This window comes from Trachurus trachurus (assembly GCF_905171665.1).
Source record: "Trachurus trachurus genome assembly, chromosome: 15".
NCBI classification, from domain to species: domain Eukaryota; kingdom Metazoa; phylum Chordata; class Actinopteri; order Carangiformes; family Carangidae; genus Trachurus; species Trachurus trachurus.
This window is the reverse complement of record NC_139906.1, coordinates 7,554,038-7,571,300: the sequence shown is the minus strand read 5'-3', so window position 1 is coordinate 7,571,300 and position 17,263 is coordinate 7,554,038. Positions and strand designations below refer to the sequence as shown.

The 17,263-nt window shown below is 40.3% G+C and overlaps 1 protein-coding gene and 1 long non-coding RNA gene across 3 annotated transcripts; both read left to right on the top strand.

Annotated features, from left to right (window-relative positions):
• Positions 1 to 4,888: 4,888 nt before the first annotated feature.
• On the top strand, positions 4,889 to 11,445 carry LOC310998132 (uncharacterized protein). 2 transcript variants are annotated; one of them, XM_083988060.1, is made up of 7 exons: positions 4,889 to 5,310; positions 6,110 to 6,226; positions 6,347 to 6,448; positions 6,627 to 7,582; positions 9,164 to 9,286; positions 9,403 to 9,605; positions 9,685 to 11,445. In XM_083988060.1, exons 4-7 carry the CDS (start codon positions 7,439 to 7,441, stop codon positions 10,157 to 10,159), a joined length of 945 nt encoding a protein of 314 aa, XP_083844186.1. In that variant the 5' UTR covers positions 4,889 to 5,310; positions 6,110 to 6,226; positions 6,347 to 6,448; positions 6,627 to 7,438; the 3' UTR covers positions 10,160 to 11,445. The 2 variants fall into 2 exon arrangements, with proteins under 2 accessions (XP_083844186.1, XP_083844185.1); XM_083988059.1 differs by having other exon boundaries at positions 6,347 to 6,537.
• A 961-nt stretch (positions 11,446 to 12,406) lies between these two features.
• On the top strand, positions 12,407 to 14,937 carry LOC310998136. Its single transcript, XR_014595975.1, has 4 exons — positions 12,407 to 12,488; positions 13,426 to 13,538; positions 13,921 to 14,114; positions 14,187 to 14,937. It is a non-coding gene; the product is annotated as an uncharacterized lncRNA (long non-coding RNA).
• Positions 14,938 to 17,263: the final 2,326 nt, after the last annotated feature.

Sequence of the window (17,263 nt, the reverse complement as noted above, 5' to 3'; positions counted from 1 at the left end):
AAAACACTAAGCGACATCAAAATGTCAATACAGAACCCTAAAACTGTGTCACCACTCCCAATAACTTATAAACCATAATGTGATTAAAAAAAATGAGGATTTAAAGTCATAATCCCAACAAACGTAATACATTTCCCTCAGATGTAAAAGCTTTTACCTGCTACAAACATAACATACATTCTCTGCCATTTGTGGAAAGGTGAATTTTTTTTTTCCCCACAAAAATAATAAGAAAATGAAACTTTGTTTTTGGTTTATTTACTTATACAACTGCCAACGGGTTTAAGTTGACTCATTGGGGGAGAGCAGGTATAAACACCTAAGAAACCTTGCACACGATACAGACTGTGCACCAACAGGTCCCCCTCCTACAGTACTGTATGTCAGCCTGTTCAGCACCATGGACAGCGCACAGACTCTCAGACTGAAAAGTCTCTCCTCTCACTGCGTCTTAAAGCAGAAGTGAGTGATATATTTGTGTTAATATAAGTCTTAAATAGTTATATCTTCCGACAGCAATCACTTACATAGAGTGTTTGGACTGAAACACGGGTCTCTCAGTCCCTCTGCTCTGCTCTGAGCCGAAGAGAAAACATTTATCGTATCCTACAGTTTTTATCCAATGAGGAGAGAGAACGGCATGCAGGGCTGTGTGTGCAGCCAAGGAACGCCGTGAATGTGGTGACGTAGCGACGAGGACTGTTATGGTGCGTTCAATGAAACTCGTATTTTTCCGACCGTGAAGTGGTACCAGTTCGATCTGGTACGAGTTCACCGGTCGGAAGTTACGAGTGGCCGTTATAGTGACTTTCACCGGTAAAACAGGTCGGAAAAACACGAGTGGGTTGCCTGAAACGCTACAAAGTCGTAAGTTGTGACTTGAAGCTGTAATTTACGGTTTCAAAAGCCTGCCTGGAACGCAGCATTAGCGAAAACGACCGGATCACTCACTTCTGCTTTAAGATGCGGGTCTTTTTTTTTTTGTTAAATAACATTCCCTTCAGAGTTTAATGAAGTTAAAATACAATACATTCAATTCCCTTCAAAGTTTACATTCAAAATGTGTTTCTCTTGTTCCTGCAGTTGAGTGTACAGACTGATGTATAAGTGCATAGTAGCACAATACTGCAGTATATTTTGTGTGGTAATATTATATCGATAAGAATACACAAATCTTTTTTCTTCTTTTTATTTTTTATTTTTTTAAATGTAAATTGCAACCATCAATTCAAGTTTTTTGTACCAGAATACCAGAGTAGTTTTTGTCATCATGTCTGCTTGACAATCTCATTTCACAGAAATAAAAATAATTGAAGTGAGATGAACAGACTGAGTATTTGATCTTTTCACGTAAAACAGATGAGGTCAAACTTTGCCTTTTAGGATATAATTTGTTGTAAAGGGGTGATAAATTACACTTTATCCCAATATGCTACTGCAGTTCTCCACACAAAATGTTTACAGTCCTAATATATGTGATCATAACATTGTATGATGGAGAGACTCTAGTGTTTCCTGCCCCTGATGATTTGTGACACCACAAATAATTTAAAGGCCAGTCGTGGTCCAATATTCAGCGTACTACAAGTCTAACGTGGAAACTACACTGAGAATTATGAACAAATGATGAGCTATGATCATTACGGGTACATCTCATCTGAGTCAGCTGCAGTATGAATGTTATTTACAGTACGATGGATGGATGAATAAGTGGAGTGAAAGAGAAAAAGACCAAATTGCTCCATAATTGAGGGTGATGGTATCAACAGGAAGTCGCTCTGAGGAGGGTGAGGCCGGTGGTTATTCTTTGTGCCCACACTGAGTTCACGAAGGATTAAGACATCCATGCATCGATGAATTGCTGCAAAGTCCCACCTCGTCTACTTACAGTACTGTCAGTGACGGACTGGGAGGAGAGACGCACAAACATCTGGAGCCGCTGCCAGCTGCTACTTGGGAAGGACGCTGCTGTTCGTTCACATCCACCGAGCTGATTTGGCGACAAGGACAAACGAGCAGGTGCAGTGAGATATCTTCAAACACTGTTGGATTAATAACAACAAGAGGGGAGATGCGGGTCTTGTAAGGAAACAGGAGGAAGTAGTAGGAGAAAATCTCTCCTGAGAAACAACAGGTTTTTAAGATTTATTTTTTGACAGTTTTGTAGTAATTACTGTATTGTATTATTTCAAATGTAAATTTTACCCGGATCTGTTTAAACTGGCTTTATAGCTTGACATGCTTCATGTCATGGATCACACTGCCTCTGACGGTTCATCTTCCTCCCTCACCTTGCACACCCATACAGCCACAGTAAAACTCAGTTGTCTTGTCAGTCTGGTCCTCTTGTGTGTAGCTATTGTCTTACATGGTGGATGTACATTACTCACAGCTTCTTCCATCACACAGGAAACCAGCCATAAGATGTCGTATGATAGACTCACTGAAGGCCTGAAGGTTTTGCAAAGGATAAACATCATCCCTGGCATTATCCTAACTCTCGTGGCCTTCTGTTTCCTGTGTTTCACGGTATGTAAACACAAATCCACTGATGCATTAATGGAAATTCTTATGGTGAATTTCTATTTATAAAACGTCTAGTGAATGAGAAACATTTTTTTGTTTCCTGCAGCCTCGGAGGCATCATGTCTCTGTGCTCTTTGTCACAAACCTCCTCATCTCCAATCTGGTGCTGATCTGCTCCTTTATCCCCTACGTCTATGACATGGAAGCTTTGTATATAGAATACTCAATGATTAGTTTCCACTTTGCGTTGATGATCGGTCTCATCTTCAGGATGTGTATCGCAGTGGAAAGGTATCTTATCTGTGTACCCAGCATCAATGTGCTGCTGTGATATCATACCCTGATTATAACCTTCTCGTCTTTTCCTGCAGGTACATGATCATCGCCCACCCAACCTACATCAGAGGAACTCTGACCTCTGTTCTGGCCTGTGTCGGGCCCTGGGTCCTTTGTTTTCTCATGTTTTATGTTTGTTTCGCCATGGGGCAAGACATCTTCTACTTAGGCCAACTCGTACTAATACTTCTGTCCATCATTGTCATTGTCATCATCATCGTGGTTTTGACTATCCTGTTTGTGTTTTTGACCTTCGTCGCTCTGCCTGCTGCCATCTCTGTGGCCACTGAGGAAAAACGAAGAACTCGGGGAGTTTTAGTTCTGTTGCTGGTTGATAACTTTCTGCTGATCATTCCAGCGTTAATTCTTTTGATTAATTCCCCTGATTATGAATCAAGCATCTATATTGTTCTGTTCACTGTTTTTGTGGACTTGATGATTTTTTTCTGTTTGTTTAAAGGGCCAGTTGACAGGTTTCTGGCACGCCTGTGCTATTGCATGATGGACAGTGTTACAGATGACAGCATTTGTCACAAACCTTCTCATCTCCAATCTGGTGCTGATCTGCTCCCTAGCTCCCTAGCTCCTCCCCTCCATGCCAAAACACTGCCAGTAACTTGACACTGAAAAAATGAAAACTGAAACTGAAAACCAGTGAGACAGTAACAGACAACTTTCATTTGGCAGAGGTGGGGGCTTTTCAATATTCAATAAATGTATTGTCTTGAAATTTACAACAAAGTCGCAGACTGTAAACAACCGCATAGTGTTTATGCCAGCGGCTGGCCCTGGGCAGAGACTACGAGCTGGACGGATAACATTGATATCTATGCACAGCCGGAAGCCGGATGAGTATGCAGAGACTGTCTACAAATTGCAATTCCAAGAAAGATGCTGCAAATAACTTCAATAACTTCACTGTTATACAGTATAATGACTCCGACACACTAAGTCTTCTCATTGTCATACTTGTTTTTCATGGGACCATTAAACATGACTGGGGCTTTACACAGAATACTCATAGGTCGGAGCAGCATTGCCTCTGCTCACAAAATGCTGAAATGCAAGTGTAGCTTTACCAGGGGCGGACTGGACATCTGTGTGTTCTGGAGAAGAACGGCCGGTAGTCCAGGACGGCCGTCGGCTGCCTCGTAGACGTAGTCACTCTTTTCCTTTTCTTCTAAATGTCATATTATGGGCCTACTAAAAGTAACCAAATAAATCAATAGCCAATGCATTTGCAGTAAACATGTCGTCATTTCTTTTTGGTTTAACAAACTGCAACACCAGTGTGAACCCTAACTTAAAGTGCAACCACAACAAAGCATTTCTCAAGGGATCGACAGAAGTTACACAGAAAGTTTACTGCTCTTGGGGGCCTTACGCCTTTGGCTGGCTCTGTCTGTGATCTACCTGTTACTCTTAGAAAAGCCACCAGACCCCCCCCCCCCCCAGCATCATAACATGACACTAAAGTTAGCCAAGTAAAAGAAAAATATATATACAGAAATTCGTCATTGGCTATGGAAATATTCAAAACTTGATCTGATTGTTTTAATGGCAGTGTCAGAGAGGCAGCCATGAGCAGAGCAGGAATTGAGCACCCATGCCTAGGGCCCATTACCACTAGTCTTTATACTGTTTAACAGTGAAGTTTTTGATTATTATTTGCAATAAAAAATCATCAAAATTATGGAAACGCTTATTTTTTCCAAAACAGCTGTTGTAGTTTGACCATGTGGAGACCGTTGATGTGTGGAGTGATTATAGGCTACTGTAGTTATTATTATATGCAATAAAATTCAACAAAATTACTTTTAAAAACTAAATTTTTCCAAAACAACTGTTGTGGTTTGACCATGAGGAGACCATTGATGTGTGAAGCGATTTTGGAGTCATAATACTAGATAACAGTGAAGTTATTCATTATTATTTGCAATAAATAAAAAAAAATGTTTGCAGCGTCTTTCTATGGAATTGCAATTTGCAGACGGTCCCTGCCCACTCGTCCGGCTGCTGGCTGGGCGTAGAGATAAGGGCCTTTATCCGTCCAGCCCAGAGGACGGCTTGTTTTTATATTAAAAAAACAAAGCTCGTATCTTGTAGCTCGTATACTACTACGATGGGAAAGAGGCATAATTTGTGTTTGAACAATGTTCCGCCTCAGACTTATTGATCCCAGATATTCGAATCTGTGAACAATTTCCCAACTTTACCGAAGTCATCTGGAGCCGCTGCTGCTCTGTCCGTCACTATTCGTACCTAGGAGGGACCGACCGCTGCTCGTTCACAGCCATCGAGCTGATTTGGGCGACAAGGACAAACGATCAGGTTTATAGAGACTTCGGTTGGATTAATAACAACAAGAGGGAGGACGCGGGTCTCGTAAGGAAACAGGAAGGAAGTAGGAGAAAATCTCTCCTGAAGAACTTGCCTGAGAATCAACAGGTTTTTAAGATTTCTATTAAGTTTTGTAGTAATTTTGTGACAGTTATAGGCCTACTTTCACTATGCTACTGCGTGTGTGTGTGTGTGTTTTTTTTAAACAAGTAAATACATTCCTGTTGTGCATGGGGATGTTAAAAAACAACAACGTAACGGTGTAAAAAAAATGCCAGAGTTATCTACCGTACGCATTTCCTTGTAATAGACACTGTTAGCCTATAAGTTTTGTGTAATTATGTAACAGATACGTCCAGTACTACGTAGCAATAATGAGCTATTAAAAGGCAATTCGGCATAGTTCGCTTTTCAAAATGTAAACAAATTAAGATTGAAAAACGCGACTCAAGTGTTGGTGCTTATGAACCACATTGTCCATTATGGAATTATTTTTGTATCAAATCAATCCAAACAAAATCTCTTCAATGTCAAACAAAAATAAGATCTTGAGAAAGAATAAAAATAGACAGAAAAAACTCACTGAAATAAAAAAACTGTAATCTCAAAACCAAATTGGTCCTTTAATTGGCCCTTTGTTTACAGTTCACTCATGCTGTTGTCTTTGCAGTTGCGCTGTCCATCCTTCCACGTTTTAAATTTAAATTTTACCCATTTAAACGTATGCTGACGTATTTTTGCTGTCATGGATCACACTGCCTCTGACGGTCACAGATCATCTTCCTCCCTCACCTTGCACACCCATACAGCCACAGTAAAACTCAGTTGTCTTGTCAGTCTGGTCCTCTTGTGTGCACTGTCTTAACATGTTGGATGTACATTACTCACAGCTTCTTCCATCATACAGGAAACCAGCCATAAGATGTCGTTAAAAACGTTCGAGAGCCTGAGGATGTTGAACGGGGTGAACATCATCATTGGCATTATCCTAACTCTCGTGGCCTTCTGTTTCCTGTGTTGCACGGTATGTAAACACAAGTCTATGTGTGCATTAATGGAAATTCTTATGGTGAACTTTTACTTATATGACATCTAGTGAATAAGAAACATGTTTTTCTTTTTTTTTCATTCATGTTTCCTGCAGCCTCGGAGGCATCATGTCTCTGTGCTCTTTGTCACAAACCTCCTCATCTCCAATCTGGTGCTGATCTGCTCCTTGGTCCCCACGGAGCTAATGACTGAAGAAGTAGGAATGGGAGGCTTGTTTATAGTGATGGTTCTCTCCTTTGCACTGATGATTGGTCTCATTTTCAGGATATGTATCGCAGTGGAAAGGTATCTTATCTCTATATTGGGCATCAATGCTGTGCTGTGATTATACAGTAATAATATCCTGATTATAACCATCTTGTCTTTTCCTGCAGGTACATGATCATCACCCGCCCAACCTACATCAGAGGAACTCTGACCTCTGTTCTGGCCTGTGTCGGGCCCTGGGTCCTTGGTTTTCTCATAACTTATATCTGTTTTGCCACGCTGCTAGATTTCATCTTCTACATCCTCCTACTCCTACCAATTCTTCTGTCCGTCATCTTTGTGGTTTTGACCTTCGTCGCTCTGCCTGCTGCCACCTCTGTGGCCCTTGAGGAAAAACGAAGAACTGTGGGAGTTTTAGTTCTGTTGCTGGTTGATTACTTTCTGCTGATCATTTTAGCGTTATGTCTCTTTATTTATTCCCTTGAATCTGTGGCACACTTTTTTTTCCTGTTCACTGTTTTTGTGGACTTGACTCTGTCTGTTTTAATGTTTAAAGGGCCAGTTGACAGGTTTCTGGCACGCCTGTGCTACTGCATGATGGACAGTGTTACAACAGATGATAGCATCAATCCATGAGTGAATGTAGGACAGGTGGAAAGAGAGAGTTGCTTGTTTGTTGGGCACTGAAAATGAAAAAGCAAATCTCATGACCAGAAAAAGATAGAACTTAGGGGCGTCGTTTAGCTCAGTTGGTAGAGCATGCGCCCCATGTGCAGAGGCTATATCCTTTAGCCCTTTGCTGCATGTCATTCCCCCCATCTCTGCCTCCCCATTTCCTGTCTCTCTCTACTGCTACACGATCCTGGGTCCTCCCCTCTAGCTCGGCCTCTACACGTCTCACATCCTCCCCACCCTACGGCCGGAGGTTTTTCTTTGTGCACACACAATTTCATGGAATGATAAAGCCATCTGTGCGTCTATGAGTTCCTGCGAAGTCCCGCCTCGGACTGGAAGGAATGACACAAACATCCGAAGTCGCTGCCAGCTGCTGCCAGTCACTAAAAAACTACTTGAAGGACGCTGCTCTTGGTTCACAGCGACTGATTTGGACACAAACGAGCAGGTTCGTAGAGATTTCTGTTGGATTAATAACAACAAACTATTAACTATTACATTTTGTATTCATTTTGTAACAGTTGTCTATACTCCCAGTACTGCGTAGCAATAATGAGCCATTAAAAGACAATTCGGCATGTTATTTTTCAAGATTCAGTATTCGGCATAGCAATTTTTGGACCTGCTGAGATTTTCATCCCCTGGCTTTCATGTTCATATGCAACACCTAACAACCTAAATACAGTGTGCGTAACCCCAGCAGAGCAGCAGAGCCTGGTGTGAAGCCTTAAAAGACACAAGTTTTTCCTCTGGCTGATTAAGTATTAGTGTATAGTTTTAAAAGTCTCCCAGTGCTGCTCAACGCCTACAACCTCCTTTTGTTTTGATCTCAAATTGATATGATCCCCCTCCCCCTTTTTCATAAGCCTGGGTTAAAGTTTCCCTTTTTGTTTTGTGCTTTATCTTTCAGATAAACTGTTTTTGTTTATGATTTGGAGTTTAAAGCATGGTTTATTTTGTTTTATTTATTTGTGTTTGTTGATTAATTATTGATTTTGTTTTGTTTTGGTCTCCTATTCACCCACCTAATTTAGTTATTTTATTGTATTATTTTTCTTTGGGTTGTGTGTGCAGTGTCTTACAGGTGGATTGTGGTGCTCCCATGTTTAGTTGATGCCTTCACTCCCTCTCCTCCTCACACACTTTAACCATAAAGGCCCCGGCCCTGGAAGACGCCCTGCTCTAGTGTTTTAGTATTTATGGAATAAACTGTTATACACTTAGGGCCGGATTTACTAAGGTCCCAGATAACGGGCGCTATATTGTTTGCGCCCGCTAAAATATTGCGTGTTTGGTTAGTGCACGCAAAACAGGTGATCTACTAAGAGAAACCCGCTAAATGAAAACACGTGCAAACCGCAATATGTAAATGAGTTGTAAAAGTTGTATCAGTTAGTACATGGTTTTCAGACGTGGTAGATAAAGACGCAAAAACAGCCACCGCAATCTCTTCCTGGTTTGGTAAATCACATTGCACGCGCTAAATAAATAGATTTGCATCTACTCCTCCCAGTATTTTGCGTGTTTTGGCAGAAACGCCCATATTTACATATTCATCAAGGCAAACACGCTAAATGGATCACACGTGCTATTTTGCCCATTTGAGAGACGCAATCCTCGGTGTGTCCGGTTAGTAGATCAGGTTCCACATGTGTTTGCGCGTGCAATCACGTTTGCACACGTTTTAATACACGCAAACCTTTAGTAAATCCGGCCCTTAGATTGGAAACATGTCTCCTGCCTTATAACAAACTTGTGTTGCCCCCCCCTCCACCACCACCACACACACACACACACACACACACACAGGTTAAACCCCGGGGTGGCATTGCTGGCTTTGGTTACCTTTTGATTAAAGTTAGACTATAAATTATTTGGGTACCTATACTTGCTCACCACATTCATCTTACACCCCCATAGGTACGGCCAGTCAAACTCAGTTTCAGTAATTGAGTCTTGGCAGTCTGATCTTCTGTGTATTGTCTTACATGGTGGATGTACATCACTCACAGCTTCTTCCATCACACAGGAAACCAGCCATAAGATGTTGTTGTCTGACACACGCACCGAGAGCCTGAAGGTTTTGCAATGGATAAATGTCATCGCTGGCATTACCTTAACTCTCATGGCCTTCTGTTTCCTGTGTTGCACGGTATGTAAACACTTAGCCTATACATTAATGGAAATTCTTATGGTGAACTTTTATTTATATGATGTCTAGTGAATAAGAAACATGTTTTCTTTTTTTTTCATTAATGTTTCCTGCAGCCTCGAAAGCATCATGTCTCTGTGCTCTTTGTCACAAACCTCCTCATGTCCAATCTGGTGCTGATCTGCTCCTTGATCCCCTTGGCGCTAATAACTGCAGACATGGGAATGGGAGTCTTGTATATACAAGCATTCTCAATGGCTGGTTTCTGCTTTGCGTTGATGATCAGTCTCATCTTCAGGATGTGTATCGCAGTGGAAAGGTATCTTATGTGTATCCAGCATCAATGCTGTGCTGTGATATCATACCCTGATTATAACCGTCTCGTCTTTTTCTTGCAGGTACATGATCATCGCCCACCCAACCTACATCAGAGGAACTCTGACCTCTGTTCTGGCCTGTGGCGGGCCCTGGGTTCTTGGTTTTCTCATATTTTATCTTTTTTTGCACCTACATTTCATCTACCTCGTCATCATCCCGGTCCTCATCCTCCTAACAACTCTTCTGTCCGTCATCTTTGTGGTTTTGACCTTCGTCGCTCTGCCTGCTGCCACCTCTGTGGCCATTGAGGAAAAACGAAGAACTGTGGGAGTTTTGGTTCTGTTGCTGGTTGATTACTTTCTGATTATCATTTCAGCGTTAATTCTCTTTATTTATTACCTTGAATCTGTAGCACACTTTTTTTTTCTGTTCACTGTTTTTGTGGACTTGACTCTGTCTGTTTTAATGTTTAAAGGGCCAGTTGACAAGTTTCTGGCACGCCTGTGCTACTGCATGATGGACAGTGTTACAACAGATGATAGCATCAATCCATGAGTGAATGTAGGACATACTGTAGACAGGTGGAAAGAGAGAGTTGCTTGTTTGTTGGGCACTGAAAATGAAAAAGCAAATCTCATGACCAGAAAAAGATAGAACTTAGGGGCGTCATTTAGCTCAGTTGGTAGAGCATGCGCCCCATGTGCAGAGGCTATATCCTTTAGCCCTTTGCTGCATGTCATTCCCCCCATCTCTTCCCCCCCATTCCCTTCTCTCTCTACTGCTACACTATCGATTAAACACAAAAGCCCAAAAATATATACTACAAAAGACAGAACTGCAATATCCACAACAGCCAGTTGTGACCAATACTACAAACCTGAATGTGCCTTTCATTACTGGAGTTATCAATCAAAACATATAACAGGGACCTGGGATATGCAAAATAAGCAATGGCAGCAATGGCTTTCAGCATTCCCACAATTTTCCTTATAGAAATGCTTTTTCTAGTTTTTTTATTAATTTTTATATGTAAATATTAGCAAGCTCAATAGCTTCCAGGCCATGTGATCAATTGACTCAAAATCAGTGTGGGATCATGTAACTACACTGGCTGTGCCTCTTAAATATTGTTTATTAATTTTTATCAGTATCATGTTACCTACCTGAATTAAGTGACTCTGTGAAGAAAGGTTGACCTTCTACTCTTTTTAAATTTAGTGACTGAAGTAAATTAATGTATATTTTTGTAACTGTGAATACATTTTGTATTATTGATGCGGTGGGTATCACATCGCTGTTAAATCTTTATACAAATCTGTTGTGCTGCTGTTTCTTTTTGGGTGTAGGCTAATAGCAGTCATTAGAAGGGACCCAGGCATAGGCAGAAGTTAAAGGCCTCCCTCTCCACTCTGCACAGTCCACATCAAGAACGTCTTCTGGCTTTGATCCTTGCACACAAGACGATCTCAGTCCAGATTGTTTTGGTCTGTGGTTCCCTGATGGTGGAGCAAGTGACTGAACATATCATCATCACATCTAACACTTAAACATGCCTTAATAGCACTTAATATCCACTTTTGATTAACGTCTTTACTCGACCTCTTTGCACTGTATATAGAATAAGTATAGCTACTACTTACAAGGCCCTGCATTGAAGTTGGCAATCATCATGGTGCCCAGTTTAACAAATAAGGAGCTACACCAGCTGCAAATGGCTTTGGATGAGAATAAAATAAAATAAAAATTAATATGGAAATTTAAGACAGTAAGTGCATCCTCACATCATTACAGAATCATCAAGCTCCTTTTTTTTTTTTTTTTTTTTTTTTTTACAGATTTTGTTAACGGAGCATGAAAATGACAAAAGAAAGGGAAGAGAATTTGATGGCAAGAAAAAAACACTCAAAACTACTATTGTGTCGTTGCTGTTTACTCTGACAGTAAAGGAGACTATATTTTCCTCAACTGAACTCAACCCACAATAATCTGTTAGGTCAGATATTTCTATCAGTAAGATTACAGTATGTTCTGAAATATAATTGTTTAGGTGCAATTACATATAATCAGGGATGTGACAAAATAAATGTCTCCAACAAGAAGTTCAGCTTTGAGTCAAAGGTCCTTTCATCCTTTATTCTGTGTCATTTGAGTCATTTTAATGAGTGTTATTTAGTAATATTTATCAGAGAACAGTTGGAGTTTTGTTTTGCGCCTTGAGTCAATGTGCAGAGGTTACAACACAACACTGGTAATGAAACTCAATAGCTCAGTGTGAGACAAGAAGAATGGAACTATTTGCAATACAAAAAAAAACTTTTACTAAACACATACTCTACGTTTGGATGATTTATTCACTGTATGACATCAAATAAATTAATATTTCTCCAATTTTCATAGGAAATGAATGAATGAATGTGGCTACCTTTGTCCCATGGAACCAGATGCAACTAGGCTATAGATACAAATGCATATTTCATCACAGGAAGTTATCTTGGGAATCCACACAATTTTCCTTATGGAAATGCTTTTTCTAGTGTTTATTAATTTAAATATTAGCGTTTTAGCTCAATAGCATCCAGGCCATGTGATCAATTGACTCAAAATCAGTGTGGGATCATGTAACTACACTGGCTGTGCCTCTTAAATATTGTTCATTCATTTTTATCCGTATCTCATACCCTCCCCAGTCCCCACTCTACGGCCGGTGGTTTTTCTTTGTGCGCACACGATTTCATGGAATAATGAGTCATCTGTGCCCGCCTCGTCTACTGTCAGTGACGGAGGAGAGACACACAAGCATCTGGAGCCGCTGCCGGCAAAAACGACTTGAAGGACGCTGCTGTTCGTTCACAGCGACCGAGCTGATTTGGACACAAACGAGCAGGTTTGTAGAGATTCCTAACAAGAGGGCAGATGCGGGTCTCCTTAAGGAAATGATAAAGTCCAGTAGCCTAGTGCGTAGCAATAATGAGCCATTAAAAGACAATTCGGCAAATTATATAATATCTATTATATTATTATGTAAACAAATATAGGCTACTGTTAGATTGTGTGGTATATTGATGTGTTGATGAAAAGAAGGGATCACCGCCGACAAAATGAGGCAAGGATGTTATATTTTTTGCTGTGTCATGGATCACACTGCCTCTGTCACATTTTGTTTCATCTTCATGTAGCGATGAGCCCTTTGTTTTGGCCGTTGACGTGGTTGTGTTCCTTTAGTTTAACCCCAGAGATGCCAGCAAAACGAGTACAAAACATAATCGAGGACAGTTTCCACCCTGCGCTCTGGGAGGCGCTAGAGATCAACACGGTCCCACACCTCCAGACTGACCAACAGGTTTTACCCGAGCGCCATCAGGCAACTGAACTCTCACACATACTGTAGACTGCCACATGCCTCCCGCACTGACACTGACTGACTGCACTTTAAGATTGACTGCTGCACTTTAGAGACTGTCCAAATACTGCATTTTATTGTTGTTTTATTTTTGTTGCTTGTGTGTTTCTTATATATATATATATTTATATAGTGCTCGTCTGTAATGTCCCTCTTGTATTGAAGCCCCGACATGAGAAATTGTTCCAAAAAAAATTAAATAAGTCTATATTTTAACCTTGTTTGTAGCGGAAGCTCCCAGTGTCTCAGTTCACTGCTCCCTGCACCCTGCACCACTGCACCCTACTTGCTCACCACAGTCATCTTGCACCCCATACGGCCAGTCAAACTCAGTTTCAGTAATTGAGTCTTGGCAGTCTGATCTTCTGTGTATTGTCTTACATGGTGGATGTACATCACTCACAGCTTCTTCATCACACAGGTAATAAGATGTTGTTTGGTAGACTCACCGAGAGCCAGAAGGTTTTGCAATGGATAAACGTCATCACTGGCATTACCTTAACTCTCGTGGCCTTCTGTTTCCTGTGTTGCACGGTATGTAACACTAATCCACTTATGCATTAATAGAAATTCTTATGGTGAACTTTTATTTATATGACGTCTAGTGAATAATAGAATAGAATAGAATAGAATAGAATAGAATAGAATAGAATAGAATATACTTTATTAATCCCTTGCTGGAAATTCTTTCGTCACAGAGCTCCAGTGTACAAAAGTAAAGAATATTATAGCAGAATAATACAATGCAACAACTTAAAATAGGAGAAAAAAATAAATTACAAATTAGATATTACAAAAATTACAAAGTTAAAAACTATAAGAATAAACCCCAAAATGTGCCCCCCCCCTCCTCCCATCTTTAAAATATATACATAAGAAACGTGTTTTCTTTTTTTTTCATTAATGTTTCCTGCAGCCTCGAAGGCATCATGTCTCTGGGCTCTTTGTCACAAACCTCCTCATCTCCAATCTGGTGCTGATCTGCTTCTTGATCCCCTTGGAGCTAATGCCTGAAAAAATGGATATGGGAGGCTGGCTAATAGAAATGACTGGTTTCTACTTTGCGTTGATGATCGGTCTCATCTTCAGGATGTGTATCGCAGTGGAAAGGTATCTTATCTGTGTATCCAGCATCAGTGTGCTGCTGTGATATGAATATAACCTTCTCGTCTTTTCCTGCAGGTACATGATCATCGCCCACCCAGACTACATCAGAGGAACTCTGACCTCTGTTCTGGCCTGTGTCGGGCCCTGGGTTGGGCCCTGGGTTCTATGTTTTCTTTGTTCTCTCATATTTCTTATTAGTTACGACGCAGGTAATGTTATAGTAGTTATCATCTTCTTCCTCTTCATCCCCCTACCAACACTTCTGTCCGTCATCTTTGTGGTTTTGACCTTCGTCGCTCTGCCTGCTGCCACCTCTGTGGCCATTGAGGAAAAACGAAGAACTGTGGGAGTTTTGGTTCTGTTGCTGGTTGATTACTTTCTGCTGATCATTTCAGTCTTCATTTCCTTTATTAATTCCTTTGAATCTGTAGCACTCTTTTTTTTTCTGTTCACTGTTTTTGTGGACTTGACTCTGTCTGTTTTAATGTTTAAAGGGCCAGTTGACAAGTTTCTGGCACGCCTGTGCTACTGCATGATGGACAGTGTTACAACATATCATAGCATCACTCCATGAGTGACTGATGTAGACAGGTGGAAAGGAAAGAGAGAGTTGCATGTTTGTTGGGTACTGAAAATGAAAAAGCCAAGCCAATCTTATAACCACAAAAAGACATAACTGTAATATCCACAACAGCCAGTTGTGACCAATACTAGAAACCTGAATGTGCGTGTCATTACTAGAGCCATCAATCAAAACTCATAACAGGAGCCTGGGATATGCAGATACAGAAACAGGCGCAATTTTGGTTCATTTGCATGTGTGAACGAGGACCACACCCTAGTTAGTATGCTACAATGTAACCATTTTACTGCCTTGTGTGGACCAAATAATCAAACTAGCCGTGTGAAAGTGCCCCAAGTCAGCAGCTTTGATGCTAATTTGAAGGTGATGATGATGATATGTAGTAGAGGAGCAGACAAACTGCCAAGCAGCCAGAAACATGGTGTCACAGAATATAGCGTATGGCAATCCCAAAAAGACTGATTTAAACCTTGCTGTTGAAAATTTTGTTGTCGAATGTTACTATTTTCTTACAGTAAAAATATTACTTGGTTGTCAAAGACCAAAAGACCAATTTTAGAAAATGGGGTGGGGGGGGGGGGGGGGGGGTTGTTTTATATTTGGGTCATTATGGGACTTCCTTTTAACAAGTCTTAACAAATCTTTTGTTTTATTTTATTCTCTCATTAACAACTATCACAAGTTCTTAACATTTTACCCAGGCCTTACCTCACTCAATATGCTGCACGGCTGTTGGTACAGCCCATGGTTGTCTCTCACCTTGACCATTGTCTACCTTGTCCTACCTGGTCCAAATAGATCATGTCCACCTAATCAATTTCAAGCCACTAAAGCTGAACCTTTTGAGTTGAAGTACGTGGGAGCACACCCCATCTACTGGAACTCAATCATGCAGACTGTTTTGGTCTGTGGTTCTCCGATGGTGGAAAAAGTGACTGAACATACTGTATCATCATCACATCTAACACTCACACACAAGGCTCTGCATTGAAGCTTTAGCATTGTCTCTCAAGTCATGTTGGATAAAAATGTCTGTCAAATTATTACATGTATATACTTTGCATGTCAATTTAAATATAAACATATGTTTTCTATCAGTTACATGTGATTACTTCATTCTGTCTGTGTTTTTCACCATGAACAGTGTGACCCTTTTGTGGATGATGGATCCTATATCAGACGTTATGTTGACACTACATTTGCTCGGCTCTATTCGATTAATAATTGTGTCCTCATCAGCAAAATTACTGTCATCAGTGTTATGTGAAAGGTTGACTGACATTTTGTCAACCATATAACCTGATAAGAAAGCATGAAAACATTACAATAACTACAACTGTAATTATAAAATTAAATGGGTTTATACTTTATATAGTCTACTTGCCAGCCCATAGGGCCCCATTGTGAACCCGAAAATGTTGAGTACCCCAAAGTTTTATGTTAGTAATAGATAGTATGGGTCTCCAGTATTCAGAAACTGCCGGATGCTAACTTATATATATTGGGCAATTAGCACAATTGACATAATTAGCATAGTTTTCAGCATCATCAATAACCCCTAAAACCACTCCAATATTGCCCAGATCAGCCAAGTCAATTTTGCTGAAATATTGTCTAGATAAATTAGCATAATTGCATATATGGGCAATATTTCAGCAAAATTGACTTGGCTGATCTGGGCAATATTGGAGTGGTTTTAGGGGTTATTGATGATGCTGAATCCATTTCTGATATTTTCAAAATTCAAAATGGCTGTCTAAACCGGTAGTGACCAGATTTAAACCGCCAGTGGGCCGATTTTGATGGATTTCAATCTGGTCCCTTCCGGTTTAAAACCCCTCCAATATTGCCCAGATCAGCCAAGTCAATTTTGTTGAAATATTGCCCATATAGGCAACTATGCTAATTTATGCTAATTATGTCAATTGTGCTAATTGCCCAATATATATAAGTTAGCATCCGGCAGTTTCTGAATACTGGAGACCCATACTATATATTTCTAACATAAAACTTTGGGGTACTCAACATTTCCGGGTACTCATTGTTGGCAAGTAGACTAATATGTTAATACCAGAACTACAATAGATCATTTAAGTTGTAAGATTAATCAAAACCCCTTAAATATTGTAAATTTTGTTTGTTTAGTTGATATTTTGTTTGGACAAAAAAAAAGCAAGTTTCTCATAGGGCTACACACATCTCATGAAGTTTGAAATGTAATGTGAAGTCAATATTTAGCTTCTTTTATGTCACATTTGAGACATTTGGTGAAATAGAATGACAGATAACATTTATACTCACAAGGCCTTAATTCTTCCACTGCTTTTGTGAAGTCAAGACTTTCGTATACCCATTGCAAGCACCACAACAGGTTATTATCATGACTGTGGACTATTTTTTTTTCATGTCTTCACCCAGGATTTACTCAATTAAATTTTACTGATTGTTGTGCATGTTGTGTATCTCAGCGTCAGAGGGGACATAGAGATACACTGCTATGTTATTGTTATGATCATTGTTGGGGGGGCGCCTGGGAGTAATCTCGCCTAGGGCACCAACATGGCTAGAG